The sequence below is a fragment of the Sarcophilus harrisii genome, chromosome 4, assembly GCF_902635505.1.
Source record: "Sarcophilus harrisii chromosome 4, mSarHar1.11, whole genome shotgun sequence".
NCBI lineage: Eukaryota > Metazoa > Chordata > Mammalia > Dasyuromorphia > Dasyuridae > Sarcophilus > Sarcophilus harrisii.
In genome coordinates this window covers 308,405,816-308,424,626 of record NC_045429.1, presented here as the reverse complement: position 1 = coordinate 308,424,626, position 18,811 = coordinate 308,405,816, and the positions used below count along the sequence as shown (strand labels likewise).

Here is an 18,811-nt window from a genome sequence, read left to right as displayed (position 1 = left end):
AAAATAAGTCTTTTGACAATACAAGTATATCATAGTTCTGGAGTATAGCATTTGACAAGTATATATATCCAAGCATCAAAAATTTTGGAACTAAATGGGTTCATACTAAATTTTGTCCAAGGTATCACATTAACCCTAAATAATGTTTTATTTTTCCCTTAAAATGGGAAGACACTAATAGCAAAAGCCAATGAGAATCTGACAAAGCAATCCAAAAATCCAATAATATTCTTGCAGAATTATGCAGAAATATGCCAAAAATAACTCCTATGCGAGGTCTCTAGTTTGGATGAAAATATGCCTCTCTTATTCTTTTTGACAGTCATGGAGAGGAAGGCAGGTGACTCATTTGCTTACAAATATAAGAATAAATAGTGAAAAGCTTAGCCAATTCTCCCCCGTCAGTGGAAGAAACCAACTACTTGGAATAACAAAGCTGCCACTTTTGATGATCCTCTCTAACCCAAAGACTATGTCTCCAACTACAAGATAGAGTCACTGAGCCAAAAGGAAGAATGTGATAACCCAAATCAGAGAAGGCAAGTAAAAAAACAGGTCTTAACAGTAAGTGTGTAGCTAGATTTTTGTGAGGATGAAAAGACTAAAGACTGAAAATGTACTTCTTTACACACACACACACACACACACCCCCCACAAGACTACAGAGAGGGGGAATTTCTGTAATAAATAAATGACATGCTGGAATAAAATTCCAACATATCACATCCCTGACTTCTGCAATATACTGGCTTTCCTTTTGTGAGCCCTAATGAAATTTTATTAAAGTCCTGGAGTGTAGTAAAAAAGAACACTGAACTAAGAATCCAGCGAGAAGATTCTATCCCAGGTTCTGCCAATAGTATGGCTTTATGCAAGTCATTTAACTACACACAATATTCTACCTCCTATCTCCCCACTTTTGAACAAGCTGTCTCCTATGTTCAGTATTCTCCTTCACCTCCACCTTTAAAAAGTATCTATCTTTATCGTTTCATATTTCACTTCTCATTAGATTACTCTCCTTAAGGAAAGGACTATCTTTGTCCTCTTTTTATAGTCTCAGTGCTTAGCATAATACTTAGCACATAATAATGTGTTTTACAAAGAAATTTGACTGACTGCTCTATATGAGGCCTTTCCTGGTCCTCCCCACTGTTAGTCTCCCTACCAACCCCAAAATTACTTTGAAATTACTTTGTGCAGTATTGAATCTAACAAGTATTTCAACATATTTAACATGTATTGGACTACCTGCCAACTAGGGGAAGGAGGGGAAAATTTGCAACAAAAGGTTATGCAAGGGTTAATGTTGGAAAAATTACCCATGCATATGCTTTATAAATAAAAAGCTTTAATAAAAAAAATTTTTAATTACTTTATGTACAATGTGTTTTTGCCTGGTAAAACATAAGCTCTTTGAGGGCAAGAACTACTTTATTTTTTTATGTCCTAACACTGGACCCAATACATTCCAGTTACTCAATAAAAGCTTGTTGAGTTTAACTGAATTAAGTTCTCTGGGGACTCATTTTCAACATCTGTAAAAGGAGGGAAAGGGGCTAGATGATCTAAGAGGTTACTTGCAGTTATAATTTTTATGATTCTATGACCAAAGAGTTAAAAGAATTGACCAAAAAAAAAAAAAAAAAAAAAAAAAAAACAAGCATAACTAGAACATTTCATACCTCATACTTCAAATGCCCAAAAAAACCACACATTTCATATTTTCTGAATTTCTATTTCTTCCCCAATCAGAGCATTTACTTAGCCCTGCCCCCAAAAGAAAAAAATTTTCTCTTATTAGTGTTCTATGTAAATTAAGGAACTTCTTACAACATCAAAGTTTTCCTCAGGACTCCACATCTAGGAAACAAAAGAAGCAGTAAACAGCCTGACTTAAACCTACCTAAAACTACTGTCATCACTATCTACCACACCATATCACTCTTCTTCTCAGCATGTTTTTGAGGAAGCTATCTACAAAAGAGCTGCCTCTTCTCCTCTCACTTGGTACTAAAACCTCTGCAATCTGGCTTCTGATTGCATTATTTATCTGAAACCGATCTCCCCCAAGTTATCAATGATCTCTCTATGACCAAATCTTTTCTCAGCCTTTCTCTTTCTTGACTTCGCTAAAACATCTGACACTGCTGGTCATTTTCTCTTCTACAGGGATGCTCACTCTTCTCTGGATTGTCATGATATTGTTTTCTCCTGGTATTCCTGCCTATTTGGTTGCACCTTTTCTCCTGTCCCCCTCCTTACTTGAGAGAGACTCGCAAGGCTCTATGCCTAAACTCTCTTCTTTTTTTTTCCTTTACACTACCTCACCAGCTCCCATGGATTGAATTTTCTTTTCTATGCAGATGACTCACAGATCTACACATCTAGGCCCAGTCTCTTTCCTTCATTCCAGTCCAGCTGGTATTACCAACTGCCTTTTGGTCACCTTGAACTCAATGTTACACAGGTCTCTTCAACTCAACATGCTCTTCACACCTAAACTTCTCCTCACATTAATTTTCCTGTTACTGTTAAGTGCAACATGATCCTTTCAGGCACACAGGATGAAAACTTCATTGTCACACTTTATTCTTCACTCACATTCATTGCACATTACCCAATCCATTGTCAAATCTTGTTTGATCTACCTTCACAGCATTTCTCACAGCTATCCCCTTCTCTCTATGCATATAGTGATCATTCAGGCTTAAACCCTTATTACCTCATGCTTGGACACCTTCCATGACCTTACGATGGATTTCCCTGTCTCAAGTCTCTTCCCATAACATATTCCATACTCAGTTGCTGAAGTGACTTTTCTTAAATGAAAACCTAACCAAGAACCCCCCCACTACAACATAAACCCCAATGTTTACTATCTCCAGGACCAAATATAAACTCTTCTATTCAACATTTAAATTTCTTCTTAATTTTATTCACACACACACATACATACATACACACACACACGCATGCACACACTCCTCTATGCTATGGAACAGGGGTCCTCAAACTTTTTAAATAGGGGACCAGTTCACTGTCCCTCAGACTGTTGGAGGGCCAGACTATAGTAAAAACAAAAACTTTGTTTTGTGGGCCTTTAAATAAAGAAACTTCATAGCCCTGGGTGAGGGGGATAAACATCCTCAGCTGCCACATCTGGCCCGCAGACCATAGTTTGAGGACCCCTGCTCTAGATACACCAAACTTCTTGTTTTTCCATCTACCATCTCCCTGCCTTTACACCAACTGTCCTCCATGGAAAGTTTTCCCTCCTCACTTTTACTTCTTAAGTCTCTAAGATTTCCTTCAAATTTCAGTTTAAATATCATTTCTTCAGGAAACCTTTCCCCATCCCTTCTTCAGCTATAACCTTCAGTTCTGAGGTTACCTTCAGTCTATACTCCATATATCTTGCACACATCTAGTTATTTACACATTGTTTCCCCCATTAGAATGTGAGTTCCTTGAAGGCAGGAACTGAATTTAACATTTCTTTGTATTCCTAGTACTTAGCAATCTGTCTGAAATATAGTAGAATTTAATAAATACTTTCTGACTGAAAAACAAAAAAGGAATGGGAGGGGAAAGAGAATAATTCCAGTCCCTCCAGAAACACACATACCGTATTTTCAGGTCCCTCCCGACTACGGGAGACTGGCACCATCTCCAGCTTGGCATTGTTAGGAAGATTGGCAAATCTCCACTGCAGGGAAAGATCAAGCACATTCCTCTGAAACCTGAAAAACAAACCAAAGTCCTCACCACAAACTGATAGCACATTACCCTGAAGCCACCTGCCACACCCAACTCCAGTTAAATCCTCCAATAACAAGGAAAAAAGACTAGCAGTTTATCTGCCTGGAGAATCCCACAACCATTGACATTTTCAAATTAGACTAAAAGTTAAAAAACTGAAAGTTTAAGGCAGTCAAAAGCTAAAGTTGTCAACAGCCAGAGAGAAAGACAAAACCAGCTTTGAAATTCCTCCAAATGTGATGGTCTTAACATGTCACTGAGGCTCACAAGAAAAATGGTTATTTCCCAAGGTTTTGAAATTACTTTAGGTATTGTGAACAACCAGGGCAAAGGCCAAAGGACATTGACTTCATTCTCATCAACAAATTATACCTATCATGATTGCAAGTCCTGGATATGGGGGGAGGAAAGGAAGAGAGTAGGAGGGAGATGATCAACTGAAAATCAAATTATCCAGTACATCATTTTATCTACTACATTCTCCTTATCTTCCCCTTTCTCTATATTCACAGAAACCTTCTATCCAACCTACTAATAAAAAAAATCAAAATAAATAGGCTTCTTTCTGGTATTCCTTCCCATCCCCTGAAGGAAATAATTAACAAATGAGAATGTGATCAAAAGCCAGGTAACAAGGATGAGGAGGAAAAATGGTATACTGACAATATACAAACCAGGTAACTTTTCAGTTATCTGAAATTTGATTAACTGGTAAACACAAAACTTTCATCACCAATTGAAAAAGGACAAAATATCAGATTAAAAATTAGGATAGAAATTCAGTTAACAAAAGTTCTAGTCTCAGAGCCAAAACTAATTTCACTCATCACACTGAACAAGTTACTTAATATCTCTATGTCTCTTAGCTTTGCAAAAATTACTATAGATATATAATATATATACACTATAGATATATATATCTATAGATACTATAGATATATATCTGTATATACTATATAGATATATAGCTATATAATTTAATGATCATTAAAACCTTCCACCAGACTAAAGAAGCTGCCAGTCTGGATCAGCAACTAACAGAACATAGCATAGTTTTGGAAATACCCTGATTCTCATGCAAAAGATGGAATCAGAGAACCCAAGAGTTGAAGGAGATAAGGTTTCTCAGAAGTAAATGAGGGAAATTAAGAGACCAAGATGTAAGTAGTTAGATGAAATCTAACAGAGTCCAGGAGGGGAAAGCAGATCACAGAGTCATAAAGGATACTGGCAGATCTCAGAAAGAGGAAACCAAAACTTCCACTGATCTTTATTAGTGAACCCTCCTTCCCAATTATAATTTTGGGATGCATGATCTATCATTATTATATCTATTTTACAAATAGGGAAACAGGGATGAGGAAAGCCAAATTAACTTTGGGCCACACAATGGTAAAACTAGGATTACAGAAAACAAAGAAGTTCCTGACTTCCAGTTAAGATCAAATATGGATTCATCACAAAATATATCCTTATCTATACAGAATAAAGAAAAAAAGAATAAAAAAGAACCATTGGAAAGGGAAGGAAACAGAGGGAGAAACAAAGAAACAGTAAATTTCAGAAGTCATGATAAGAAAACAATTCTCCCAATTACCCCTAATTTATCCTTCCTAAAAATAAAAGAAAAACTAGAGTGGGAGATAGAATGAGAAAGAAAATAACTTTCCTTCCACTTACCTCACTCCAATCCCCATAAAATTTTTAAGAGTAAGGATTTTTTTAGCCCTAGTTGTAGAGGGCCACAAACAGTGAGGGAACTCTGGGTAAGGTATAAGACCCTTCAGCCCAGAGGGAACCTGCTGAAAATATCTGGTTTGGCTCCCCACCTCCCTTCGGTGTTCTTACCCTTCCTGAGAAGTCAAGGAGGGTATGCTTCTACTTGAAGCAAGGGATATTTACAATAGAGAGATATTTACATAATAATAGCAAGGTGCTTATAGTTAGCACTTACTCAGTGTGATTGATGAGATAATGCTTCTCTAGTTCCAACATATTTAGTGTGCTGTAATGATGTAATCATACTGAGGTATTTAAGGGCTGACTGGAAATAGACACTCCATCTTTGACCTTCCTCATGGGTCTCCTTGCCTACTTACTTCACTCCTCCCCTAACACCAAAGGTTGGTCCCAAGATCCTCCAGAGAACTAATCCTGATGGTATATTTTGGCACCCCAATTTGGGGGCTCTAGAAAGCATACTACATTCTGGCGCCCCAATAGGGACCTCCAGAAGGACACTACACCTAGTAATGTCCCAATTCTAAGAAAGTACAGCTACTAAATATCCAAAAAATATTATTGTGTCTCACCCCTGATGTATAATTGTAAAGAAGACTGTGTGAATCACCCAGAAATAAAACAAAACATAAATTACTATTCTCAAGTGTCAAACTGAGTTCTATTTTGAAAATATCCATAAAAGCATGAGGTCTAAAAAGTGAGAACTCTGAGAGAGAGAAATTTTAAAGGCCAGAGAGGGAATCTGTATGAAATTTGAAAATGTGCAAAGTGGCCAGTACTGAAAACAATCAATGATTTTTCTGAATCATTAACAACTAATGCAAGAAAGTTCAAGAAGACTGGGAAATCAGTAAACATCAGATCAATCTTTAAATCTGGCTCAAAAAATAACTTTGGAAATTGAAATATAGTAAGTTAGATTTCTAGTGCAAAAGTAGAACAGATAGTGAGAAATTCAAAAAGGGGTTAAGAGATGTGTGAGAAGTATTTGAGGTTGGAAAAAAATGACACAAAAAATGCCACACTAAATTTTTTTCTATTAATTATGGCATTTTAAAAAATAATAAACATAACTACTTAGGGGATGAAAGCAAAAAAAAAAAAAAAAAAAAAAAACCTAAACTATCATGATGTCAACAGGAAACACACTCAAGAAATTAATTCCATGTAACTCCAGACACTCTATGACATATGCCAAAAACCAGTTATATAAAGGGACATGGCAAATTTCTCTATAGCTGGATCTTCAGATATGACTTAACATGTTCATTAATAAACTGTCAAAAAGAATAGACATACCAATACATATAACAATTAAATTATAGCAATAACTTAATTAGATATCCCAATGTGTGACAAGACAAAAATCCTACCAATGGACATTATAACAATTAGAGATTGTCCAGAAGAGAGATTTAAGTTAGAATCCTACAATTAGCTAATATAAAACATAGCTATTTTCTTAAAGAAATAGAGACTACAAGTTAGATTACTGTCACGGTATATGGATGCAATCAAGAAGCATATTCTAGTGGAAACATTCCTAGATGGTTAGAACTAGGAACACTAAGCTCAGTTCTGTAACCTTGACAGTTAGCACCTTTTTTTTTTTCATCTGTAAAGTAGGTATTATGCCACTTATCTACTCACATATTTATCATATTATTTGCCTCAAAGATATTATTTTCACAGTTACTTCCTCCATAGAAAGTGAAACCATTCTATCTCTTAGCAAATGATATGTGATCAAGAAGTTATCATCTAATAAGCAATCTTCTAATGAGGTGCCTCTCTAACTTAGCTAAACTAAGCTTCTGAACAATAATCTTTTGATAGAATTTATGCTGTGAAACAAAATTGAGGAAAAAAAGATGTAAAAATATCTTTAAAGTTTTTTTCTTCATTATAACTAAAGTAAATATAAATATATAAAATAAAAATAAAATTCTAACAGATTATGGGATATATTGTTTTTCTTTCCAGTCTTCTATGTTCTTAATCCTCAAAATCGTAAGCAATAGCTGATAAAAACATACTTAAAGACTCAGTGAAGTTAGTGTGGTAACTGCCTTCTTCAATGAAGACTACAACCTCCCTATACATATTCATGAATATCTATGATTTAAAAAGACAGGTATTTTGGAATAGTGGATAAATGAGAAAGAATAAAGACATGGGTTCAAAACCTGATCCTAATATATATGTGTAATTATAGGCAAATTACTTAATCTGTTAATACTCCAGATTATTCTCTAAGTTATAAGTTTTTAAAAGAGTTACTAAATTGCCCCTCTTTATAGGTACAAGTTTCCACACTAGGAACTCTCTAAATTGAAGAAATTACGAGTTCAAGTCTCAATATAACTGAAAAAAACATTATCACACAGTAATCAAATCCCTGATGAGGAAACCTTTCCAAAAGTAAAATTCAACTTATGTCCAACATATGTCATTTATTCGGTCTGTACTTAAGGATTTCCAGCTTAGTGGGACTAGCCTGAGGTTATATTCCATTGGCTCAGCTTTCAAGAGCCTAAGATCAACACCACAACATAATGAAATAATGGAGTAAAATATTAGTGGCAGAAAATTAAGCATACTATGAGAATAATTGCCTAAAAACCTAAAAGGTTTTCTAACTAAACCTGAGCCTTTGTGCTTTTCAAATTTAAAGGCAGGGTGTCCCTCCTCCATATTCTAGAGATCTAGGTATATGTACTGGTCCTAGTAGCAAGAGTCCTAGACTGAAAAAGGCAACGTTATAAAATCTGACTCACTTCAGATCGTATTCACTTGGATTGAAGTTCTGTCGCCGACAGGTGTCCTCCAAAACCTGCCAAAAAATGAAGGGGAATAAAATTACTGTCTAAAGCAAGCAATGTAGTCATCAGAAATAAATACCATTAAGTAGCTATGAATTGCAGGATCTCCAAGTAAGCAGAGAAACCACATAATCCAATCCTATTTTACAGATAGAAAGACTGCAGCTAAAGTAAAAGTAACTAAAACCAACACAATGATTTGTCAATCGACGTGGGACTAGAACCCAGATTTCCTAACTCCTCCTCCAGCATACTTCCTACCAAGTCACACTCTGCTACTCTACAAATCCTAGATTTAACTGTTATAAGAAAAACAGCTTCATGTGCCACCCTCTATCTAGTCATCCGGGAAACGCATGTGTCTTTGCAGTAACAAGGGTGATCTGATGAAAACACACGAGTAATTTATCAAAAATCCAGTCCTACTGCTACAGGGGAAGAAGCGGAGGAAATAATTCGAGCTCATGCTCTCTTAAAAGGGAAGGATGGAGGAGGGGGGGAGGGGTCAATAACCTCAACTGCAAACACAAAATATCACAACATCGAATGAGGCCGAAGATTGGACTCCAAAGGTTCAAGTGAGAGACGGGTGGCTAAGAAGGCCTTAGAACAGACCTTTGGGCTTTGCTCAAAGACATCACTATGCCAGAATTGGAACTCATCGCTAACCACCTCCTGGATGGAGAGGGAAGGGCGCTGCAGGAAACGCCCAGGGATAACTCTCTCACTTCCCCACCTCACGACGTACAATTCCCGCCACCTCCTCAACCCACGTTTCGAGAGCGTTCCCTAGAGCCCCTCCCCTTCCCCAGAGCCCGCAGAAAAGGTCCGCCTCAACGCAAGACCTTTCGAGGCCTCGCCCTATTGGTCACCCGAAGCCCCGCCCCTCTCTAGGACACGCCCCCCCCGAGACATCCTATCCTATCCTACCCTACCTCTACCCTACCCCCACCTTACCCTTACCCTCCCCTCCCCTCCAAAAGTAAACCGCAAGAGCCCGGGCCTCAGCCCGCCCGCCGCATCTTAAGACTCCGAAAGGCAGCCATCAGCCTCTTCTTCTCGCCTGCCGCACCTGCAGTAACGCGGTGCTCGGCGTCACCTTCACCGTGAGACGCCTCCCGTTCGGGGTCAGAACCGACACCGCGGGGCCCCCGCTGCCGCCCGGGGCCGCCATCTTCCGATCACGTGACCGCCCCCCTCCCCGCCGGCTCTTATTCAAATAACTTTATTGGCAAAAAGGCCCGGAAGAACATCTACAGCTCCGGAGGGGGCGGAGCCTTAACCACTTCCGCTGCTGGGCCGATACCAGGCAGGAGCTTACTCTGCCCCGTTCCCCCTTCACTACTGACGCATCCTCTCCAGAGATCTGCCCTACCAGGTGGGCAACCCCAGTCCGGAACTTTAGAGCCAAGTCTACGCCCGCAATAAGAATGAATAATGTGTACATATAATCGCTTTCCCATTTGCAAAGCGCTTTATAAGTACTATCTCACAGGAGGTAGGTGCTATTCTCCCCATTTTGCAGATGGGAAAACTAAGGCAAAGAGGTTAAAACGACTTGCTCAGGGTTACACAATTAGGAAGTATCCAGGACAAGCTTCAAACCCGCTTCTTCCTTACTTCAAATCCACTTATCTGCTTCAATAGCTATTCTGTCGCCTTGACAACAAGTATTTATTAAATATTTACCATGTGCTAGGAACTGTAAACATTTGGTAAGCGGTTACCGTGTGACCGGAACTGCATTTGTCTTTTTTTGTTGTTTTTTTTTTGTTTTTAGTTCTTAGGGCCATTCTCTTCTTTTTTTTTTTTTATTTAATAGCCTTTTATTTACAGGATATATACATGGGTAACTTTACAGCATTAACAATTGCCAAACCTCTTGTTCCAATTTTTCACCTCTTACCCCCCCACCCCCTCCCCTAAATGGCAGGATGACCAGTAGATGTTAAATATATTAAAATATAAATTAGATACACAATAAGTATACATGACCAAAACGTTATTTTGCTGTACAAAAAGAATCAGACTCTGAATTATTGTACAATTAGCTTGTGAAGGAAATCAAAAATGCAGGTGTGCATAAATATAGGGATTGGGAATTCAATGTAATGGTTTTTAGTCATCTCCCAGAGTTCTTTTTCTGGGCATAGCTGGTTCAGTTCATTACTGCTCCATTGGAAATGATTTGGTTGATCTCGTTGCTGAGGATGGCCTGGTCCATCAGAACTGGTCATCATCTAGTATTGTTGTTGAAGTATATAATGATCTCCTGCGGAACTGCATTTGTTTCATGGAGCCCAAATCCTCAGGTATGAAAGTTATGTGGCAAGTCCTGATTGGATAAAGCATCACTTACCTGGGACGCAGTTTCCTCACATGTAAAATGAGGAGACAAAAGGTCTCTTCTAGCTGAAAATCTCTTAATTCTGGGACCTAAAATAATCCTTTCTCCTTGTCTCTCGTTTTCCTATAACCAGCCTTGAGGAGGCAGTGGAGCTGGTAAAGAGGGAGACGGATTCTTCCATATATATTTAAATTTAACATTTGTTTAGCTTCTGTGCACCAGCGTGTGTATGTGCGTGCACTAAAATGTGTTCTATGTTCATGGAGAATCTGTGGTCAGAAATACTATGATTTCAGCTACCCTGCATTCTGTCTCTTGAGCGGACAGATAACTAAAAACAAAACAGCTTCAGGAGGGAAAGCATTAAAAATTGGGGGAGGAGGGGGAGAAATCTAAAAAGATTTCAAGGAAATTATAGAACCTAAGCAGAGTTCAGAAGGAAGCTAGGGATGTTAGGAGATGGAGAAAGCATTCCAGACAGGGGGTGGGGTGGGGATGGGAGTAACTAAGAAGATGAAGATGGAGCGTCAAGTTCAGAGAATAGTTTTGGCTGGAATTTAGAGTGTGTGGGGAAGCTATGTAAAATCAATCTGGAAAGAAGCCAAATTAGAGAGAATATTGACCATTCAACAAGTAATAATTTATTAAGTTCCTAGTATGTGTTAAGCATTGTAGTAAATAATGGAGATACAAAGACAAAAGCAAAGAAGTTCATAATCTGAGAAATGAGGGTGTTGAGAGATGAGAGACACCCTAACAGCAATGGGGAGTCCCCAGGCCCAGTATTGCAAGTTTTGTGAAAGAATTTGCAGTCCCAGTCTGCAGGTGAAGTTTTTGACAAAATGGTTTTATTTTTCACTGAAAAATTTTGAGTGAACTGCTTCCTGATTAGGAAGATTGCAAAATTTGGGGTAGAGAGTCTTGTTGTTTTTTTAGCCTTCTATGGTTTGGGGCTAGGGAGCGATTAGGGGCTAATTTCCAAATCAATAAGGGTGGTGATTGTTTCCCAGACCAAAGTGATTCCCAGATCAATTGGAAGTGGAAGATTCCCATGGGAACCAGGTAGCTTTCCCAAGGGAGATTCAGGTAGGTGGGGATCATTTTTAGAAATTTCCTCAAGCCAGATGGCCCACTCTCCACAAAGATCAGGGAGACACAGAGTCCTATTACATCCAGGGGAATGAGATAATATATAAACAAAGGCAAATACAAAATAAATACAAGTTGATTTAGGGAGAAAAGAACACTCAGCTGGAAAATCAGAAAAGACAATGAAAGTGGTGTTTGAGCTAAGCCTAGAAGAGAACTAAGGTTTTCTTAATGCAGAAGTGCATTTAAGATATAGGGAAAGAGCCAATTCAAAACTGTGGAGATGGAAGATGAGATGCTACCTATTGGGACCAATAAGTTTAGCAGTGATTTGTACCAAAATCAGAGAGGTAAGTGAAAGTCAAGTTGTGAAGGATATTAAGCGCCAGATTACTTACTGCTCAGTCATTTCAGACTCTCTGGAACTCCATTTTGGAGTTTTCTTAGTAACGATACTGTCCCAGATCCTTCTCCAGATCATTTGGCAGATGAGAAAGTAGAGGCAAACTGGATTAAGTGACTTGCCCAATATCACACAATTAGTTAAGTATGGCTAAATTTGAACTCATGATGAGTCTTTCCATTTCTAAGCCCTCTCTGTTCACTGCAACACCTAGCTGCCCTGTTAATGTCAAATAGAGGAGTGTGTATTTGATTGTGCAGATCATAAGCATCAATGGTTTTCCTGAGATGAGGGCAGGGAAGAGTAACATGGTCATCATATCTACCCTATAGGAAAATGAGTGTGTGGGAACTGAAACAAATTACATACAAATTAGTCAAGAGAATGGTGATGCCCTTGACAAAAACTAGGGACATTAGTTAGAAAGATCGGTTTGAGAGGAAAGAAAATTTATTCTATTGTAGAAAGGCTGAATTTTACATGTCTACTATAATTAATTTTGAAATGTTGAATGGGCAATTAGTATTATAGGATTGGAAGGAAGGAGAAAGATTAGGGCTAGATATACAGATTTGGGAATATCAGCATCAAAATGATACCTCAATGAATCTGACGGGGAGGGGAGAACCCTAAAACTGTGCTCTCTGACTTTAGGAAGGAAGCCATGGGAGAACTCTTGAAAAACTCTCCTCTGAGAGAGGCCAGTCTCAGGGAATCAAGATAAAGTGGCTTCATTCTGTTATCTTGGTAGTGAGTAGTTGTACCCTCTATTGAGTTGAAAATTGGTCCAGGACCACTCTTACTTAGCTGGAATTTAAATGGTCTCATTCAATTGAAAATCTAGACCTATGGGCTATGACAATATTGAAGGAATTTCATTCAATTGATCTCTAATAAAAGAGGCAATTTTAAATTCATACCTTGCAGAGGCCCAAAGCAGGACCATGCCTTGTCAAGGAACCTCTTTCTCCTTGGCATGGCTCCTGACTCCTGCCTGCTGTGAAGACATTCTCTTCTCAGTGTTAACACCTCTGTTTATTTCTCTGCCAGTATTTCCCTGCTAGGACCTTTATTTCTCTGCCAGAACTGACTTCTCAGTGCCAATAAACTTCCTTTTTGCCACTAATATTTCGGGTTCATGAATTCTTTCACATTGAATCTTCACCAACCAGAAGGAGATTCTCACACTTCAACTCTGCACTGCCGCTAATCACATCAAATATATGTGAGCTCATAAATCACCAAGAGAGAATGAAGAAAGAGAAAAAACAAGAATCCAGGACAATCTCTTGAGGGGATACAGAGAATAAAGTAAAGATGATGATCAAGCAAAGGAGATTGAGAAGGTTCTATTTTCTCCAATTGCCAAACTGAAATTGTATTTTATTCTAGAGGCATCAGGAGCCACCAAAGGTTTTTTAGTCGAACAGTGATCCAATAAGACAGATCTTTAGAAGATACCAATATTTAAGGGACAGGAGATGGATGATGTTCAATAAATTAATCAATAGACATTTATTAAGAGCTTACAATATGCAAGGCACTAAGCTAGGTATAGGTGACACAAAGACAAAATGAAACATTTCCTTCCCTCCTGGCTTATCTTATATTTATTTTATTGTAGAAATAATGTATCCATAAGTAAACAATTACAAATATACTTATTTTAAATACAAAGTATGTTGGGGAAAAAGAGAGAAGAGAGCCACTGGGGGGCTTCATTTAGAAGGTAGTATTTGAAGAAAATTTTAAAGGAAATGAGAGATTCCTAGAGATAGAAAGGAAAAGAGGGAATTCCAAACGTGCATCATACCAGTGCTGAAGCATTACACATGGAGTGTCATGTATGAGGAATAAGAAAATGAATTTGTTTAGGTAAGAAAGTACAAGAAGAGGATTTATAGCAAGATTGGAAAAGTAGGCTGGGAATCAGATTGTAAAGAATTTTAAAAGCCAAACAAAAAACTTGATTTGATTGTATTTGATCCTACAAGTAATAGAGAGCCTTTGGAGTTTATTGAATTTGTAAAGTGACATAGTCAAAACTTGCATTGTAAGAAAATCACTTCAAGAATTGCACATACATTAATTTGGAGTGAGGGGAGACATGATATAGGAGTCTAGAGGGTTATTTCAAAAACCCAGATTGAAGGCGATAAGGTCCTAAATGAGTATCATGGGCATATGAGAATGAGAAAGGTACTAATGGAAGTGGAGGTAGAAACAACATTTGGGATCTGATTGGATGTTTGGGTAAGGAAGAGAAGTCAAGAGTAAAAACAAGGTTGGAAACCTGAGATGGGAAGAATGGAGATGTTCTTGAGAGAAATAAGTTTAGAAGAAGGGGAATAGGGAGGGGAAATATTATAAATTAAATTTTGGAAATGTTGAATTTAAGATGTCTGAAGGATACCATTACTTTCTGATTTGATCAGCTTCTCAAATAATGCTACTATCATTTTATTATAGACTTCATTTTATTCTTAACTGTCATAACAATCAGTTTGGATTTATTGTTGTTCTTTCCATCAACATTGTTGTAGTCATGATGTATGTTATTTCCCCAGTTCTGCTTGCTTCACTTTGCAGGAATTCATGAAAGTCTTCACATGTTTCTCTGTATTCATCATGCCCCTCATTTCTTACAGCTCATTGATATATACACAACATGCTATTTAGCCATCAATAGGGATACGCTTCTTTAAGTTCTTTCCTACTATAAAAAGGATTGGTATCAGTTTTTTGGCATATATGAAATCTTTCTTTTTATCACTGATTTCTGTGGAGCCTAGCAGTAAGATCTCTGCATCAAAGGTATGACTTTTTAGTCACTTTCTTTGCATAATTCCAAATTGCTTGCCAAAAAGTTTGAATCAATTCACAGTTACACCAATGGTATATTAATATTTCTATTACAAACTTTCCAAAGTTAACTCTGTTAGTTAATTTTGTAATTTTTGCCTCACAGCTATCTTAATTTGCATTTGTCTTATAATTAGTAACTTGGAACAAACTTTCATATTATTATTATTATATGAGTTATATTCACTTAAGAATTAAGTTCATCTAGCTATGCCCAGAAAAAGAACTCTGGGAGATGACTAAAAACCATTACATTGAATTCCCAATCCCTATATTTATGCACACCTGCATTTTTGATTGCCTTCACAAGCTAACTGTACAATATTTCAGAGTCTGATTCTTTTTGTACAGCAAAATAACGTTTTGGTCATGTATACTTATTGTGTATCTAAGTTATATTTTAATATATTTAACATCTACTGGTCATCCTGCCATCTAGGGGAGGGGGTGGGGGGGTAAGAGGTGAAAAATTGGAACAAGAGGTTTGGCAATTGTTAATGCTGTAAAGTTACCCATGTATATATCCTGTAAATAAAAGGCTATTAAATATAAAAAAAAAAAAAAGAATTAAGTTCATACTTATATGAATTCCAATCTTGGGAACTATTTTTTTTTTTAATATTCCTTAAGCACTTCTCCATCTGGAAATGTATTTTAGTTATATATTTATGTTCATTCCCTATATATCTTGAGCATCAGACCTTTATATTTAATACAAAGCTTTTTAAATTGACTTGCATCTCTCTAATCCTAATTGCAATAATATTTTGGTTTTTAATTTTCAGATAAAAGCTCTTCAATTGAATGTAACAAAAATAATATATGTAACCATTTGTGATCACTCTATTTTTTGTTTATTTAGAATTCTCTCTATATCGTAGTTATAAAAAGTACCTGATTTGTTCTCTTCTAATTTTTTAATACATGACCTTTACTATTCTGGTCACTTGTCCCTTTTGAGTCTATTGTGCTAATATAGTATAAGACAGTGATCTAACCCAAACATACCAAAATGTTTGCCAGTTTTCTTGCAATTCTTATGACATAGGAAGTTCTTCCCTGAGAATTTTATTGTGTTCAAAGTTGCAGAACACTATTGCAATTGAGTTCATTTGTTTTTGATTCTTCATTTACTAATCTGTTTCTGTCTCATTGTTTATTTTTCTATTTTTCTCCAGTACCTGATAGTTTTGATGATTCTTGCTTTATTGTATGATTTAAGAACAAGAAAGAAGTGCTATTATTTCTACTTTTCTCATTATCCCTTGATATTTTAAATCATTTGTTCCTCCAAATGAATTTTTTATTGTTTTTCTAGTTCTACACAGTATTCCCTTTGTGGTTTTGATGGGAGCGAATCTTGAAACTGTGTCCCCTTTAATCTGTAAAAGAAGGGAGATTCGGGGTCTCAGGCTCTCCCCTGGGAAAAGCATACCTTTCCCAGATAATGCCCTCCCCAAGTTAAGTGGTCTCATTCAGTTGAAAATCTTGGCCTCATATTGAGTGGATGGAAACTCCAAGATAAGTAATCTCTTTTCAACTGGAAATCAGCCCCAAGCATTGACAATATTGAAGGAATCTCATTCAATTTTGAATTAAAGCCCAAGCCTCAGACTGCTAATAAAAGACAACTCTGAATTCCAAATCTTTGCAGAACTCTGAAACAGGACTATACTTTGCCAAGGAAGCTCTCTTCTTGGCAAAACTGCCTGCCAGGACTTTGCCCACTGTGAAAATATTCTTTTCTCAGTGTTAACCTTTGTTATTTCCCTGACAGGACCTTACCACTAAGTCTGTCTTCCTAGTAAAGTTGGCTTCTCAGTGCCAATAAAGTTCCCTTTTCTTGCCACACAGTTTTCAGGTTTTTGAATTCTTTCAATTCTTTGAATTCTTTCACATTATTGGACCACAGGGGATTCCCCACCCCAATTCTTGCAACTCTTCACTATCACTAGTCTCATCATTTATACCTCATCAGTTTGCTTGGTATGGCACTAAACCTCTAAGTTAATTTTGTAATATCATCATTTTTGTTACATTGGCATGTTCAAGCCATGAGCTTTGAATATTCTTTCCCTTATTTAAGTCATTTATTATTTCATTAAGGAGCATTTAGTAATTGTATCTATTTTTTCTTGAGTGTACCTTGATAAATTGATACCCATACAGTCTATATATGTTGAATGCTATTTCCTTTTCTGTTATTTATGCCTGAATTTAGTTATTTCTATCTAGAAATGCTATTGCTTTTTTTTTTTTTTTTTTTTTTGGTTGACGCAATTGAGGTTAAGTGACTTGCCTAGGGTACACAGCTAGGATGTATTAAATGTCTGAGGCTAGATTTCAACTCAGGTCCTCCTGACTTCAGGGCTGGTGCTCTATACACTATGCCACTTAGCTGCCCCAATGCTATTGCTTTTTGTAGGTTTATTTTCTATTCTATTTTTTTGCAGCTGTTTCAATTAGCTGGAGTTTTGTTGTTTTGCCTCTTCTAGGATTTTCTAAGTAAACAATTACATCATCAACAAATAAAGACTTTGTCTATTCTTTGCCAATATTTATGCCTTTAGTTTCTTTTTCATCTTTAGTTACGATTGCTAGAATTTCTAGAATGACCTGAGAGAGAGAGAATATCATGTTATATATTTAATATCAGAATTTTTATGTATCAGGGCCTCTGCCATCTAATCTCAATTCAGTCCTTACTGATTGTAGCCAAAGATTGCAGAAAAAAAGAACAGAGTGGAGAAGGATGGCAAGAGGTCTTGAGATAAAGAGAATTGTCACAAAACTAACTCTAGGAGCCTTTTCTTAAATTTCCTCAATAAAATAAGAAGTGATAAAGAGGATGGGATAAGAGGGAGGCATGGGAAGCTTGAAGAAAAAAGAAAGGGTTTGGAATAGTTTCTGTGGAGTGAGACAAGAAATCACTTAGAGAAGAGTTAAGGGATTAGTTGGCCAAAGAGAAGGTCCACATGTGATTAATTGATATAAATTTTTAGTGTAGCAAATCACCTCAATTGTGTAACTTCCTTCAGCTCGGTAAATATGTGAGTAGGAATAACTGTAGCAAATGATGGAGTATTCCAGGGTTGGGGTTTGACAAGAAATGAGTGACAAAGGGTTCATCAATTCAAAAGAAGAGCACTGTATGGCTTTGAATTAACTATAAGGTTCAATTGGAAAAAGAGGAAAGCAAACTCAGGGAAGGGATAATGGCCTGAGAAAGCACCAACACCTAAAGGGATTAAAATACATTATAAAGGCCAAAAATATCTTTATAAGGGTTGAAACATAGGGAGAGCAAGAATACTTTAAGATTATGGGCAGATAGAGAAATGTTAAGATTTTTATCATTGAGATAAAATAATATGAGTAATGGTAAAATCCAGGATATGTTTGACATGGAGTAAAAAAATAGGTCATGGAATTTGAGAAGAACTAAATTTGGGATGTTTAAGGGAGCATCAACATAAATTGTGAAGTCCCCTAATATAAAAGCAGGAGTTAGAAAGGAGAAAACAGTGAGACAAAAACTGAACATAAGACAAGAGAGGAGGGTAGTATAAAACAACTACCAGAATGAATGATTTTAATTTTTTAAAGGCAATTGGAGGTGACTTGCCACAGCTATTAAGTGTTAAGGGTCTGAGGTCAGATTTGAATTCAGGTTCTCCTGACTTCAAGGCAAATATTTTATTCACTGTGCCATCTAGGTGCCTTAAAAGATTTTAATAAAGTAAACAATAAAGCAAGTGAGATTGATGAGTGATGAGAACAAAG

General features: G+C 37.0%; 1 protein-coding gene across 2 annotated transcripts in view; it reads right to left on the bottom strand.

The window, feature by feature from the left end:
* ASPSCR1 (ASPSCR1 tether for SLC2A4, UBX domain containing) overlaps window positions 1-9,531 on the bottom strand; it is a 153,912-nt gene extending 144,381 nt beyond the window's left edge. For both annotated transcript variants that reach the window (XM_012548607.3, XM_031965662.1), the window contains exons 1-3: window positions 9,400-9,531; window positions 8,283-8,338; window positions 3,629-3,743 (exon numbers count right to left, since the gene is read on the bottom strand). In XM_012548607.3, coding sequence (XP_012404061.1) covers window positions 3,629-3,743; window positions 8,283-8,338; window positions 9,400-9,501 — 273 coding nt within the window. In that variant the 5' untranslated portion in view covers window positions 9,502-9,531. The remainder of the gene's footprint in view (window positions 1-3,628; window positions 3,744-8,282; window positions 8,339-9,399) is intronic.
* Window positions 9,532-18,811: the final 9,280 nt, after the last annotated feature.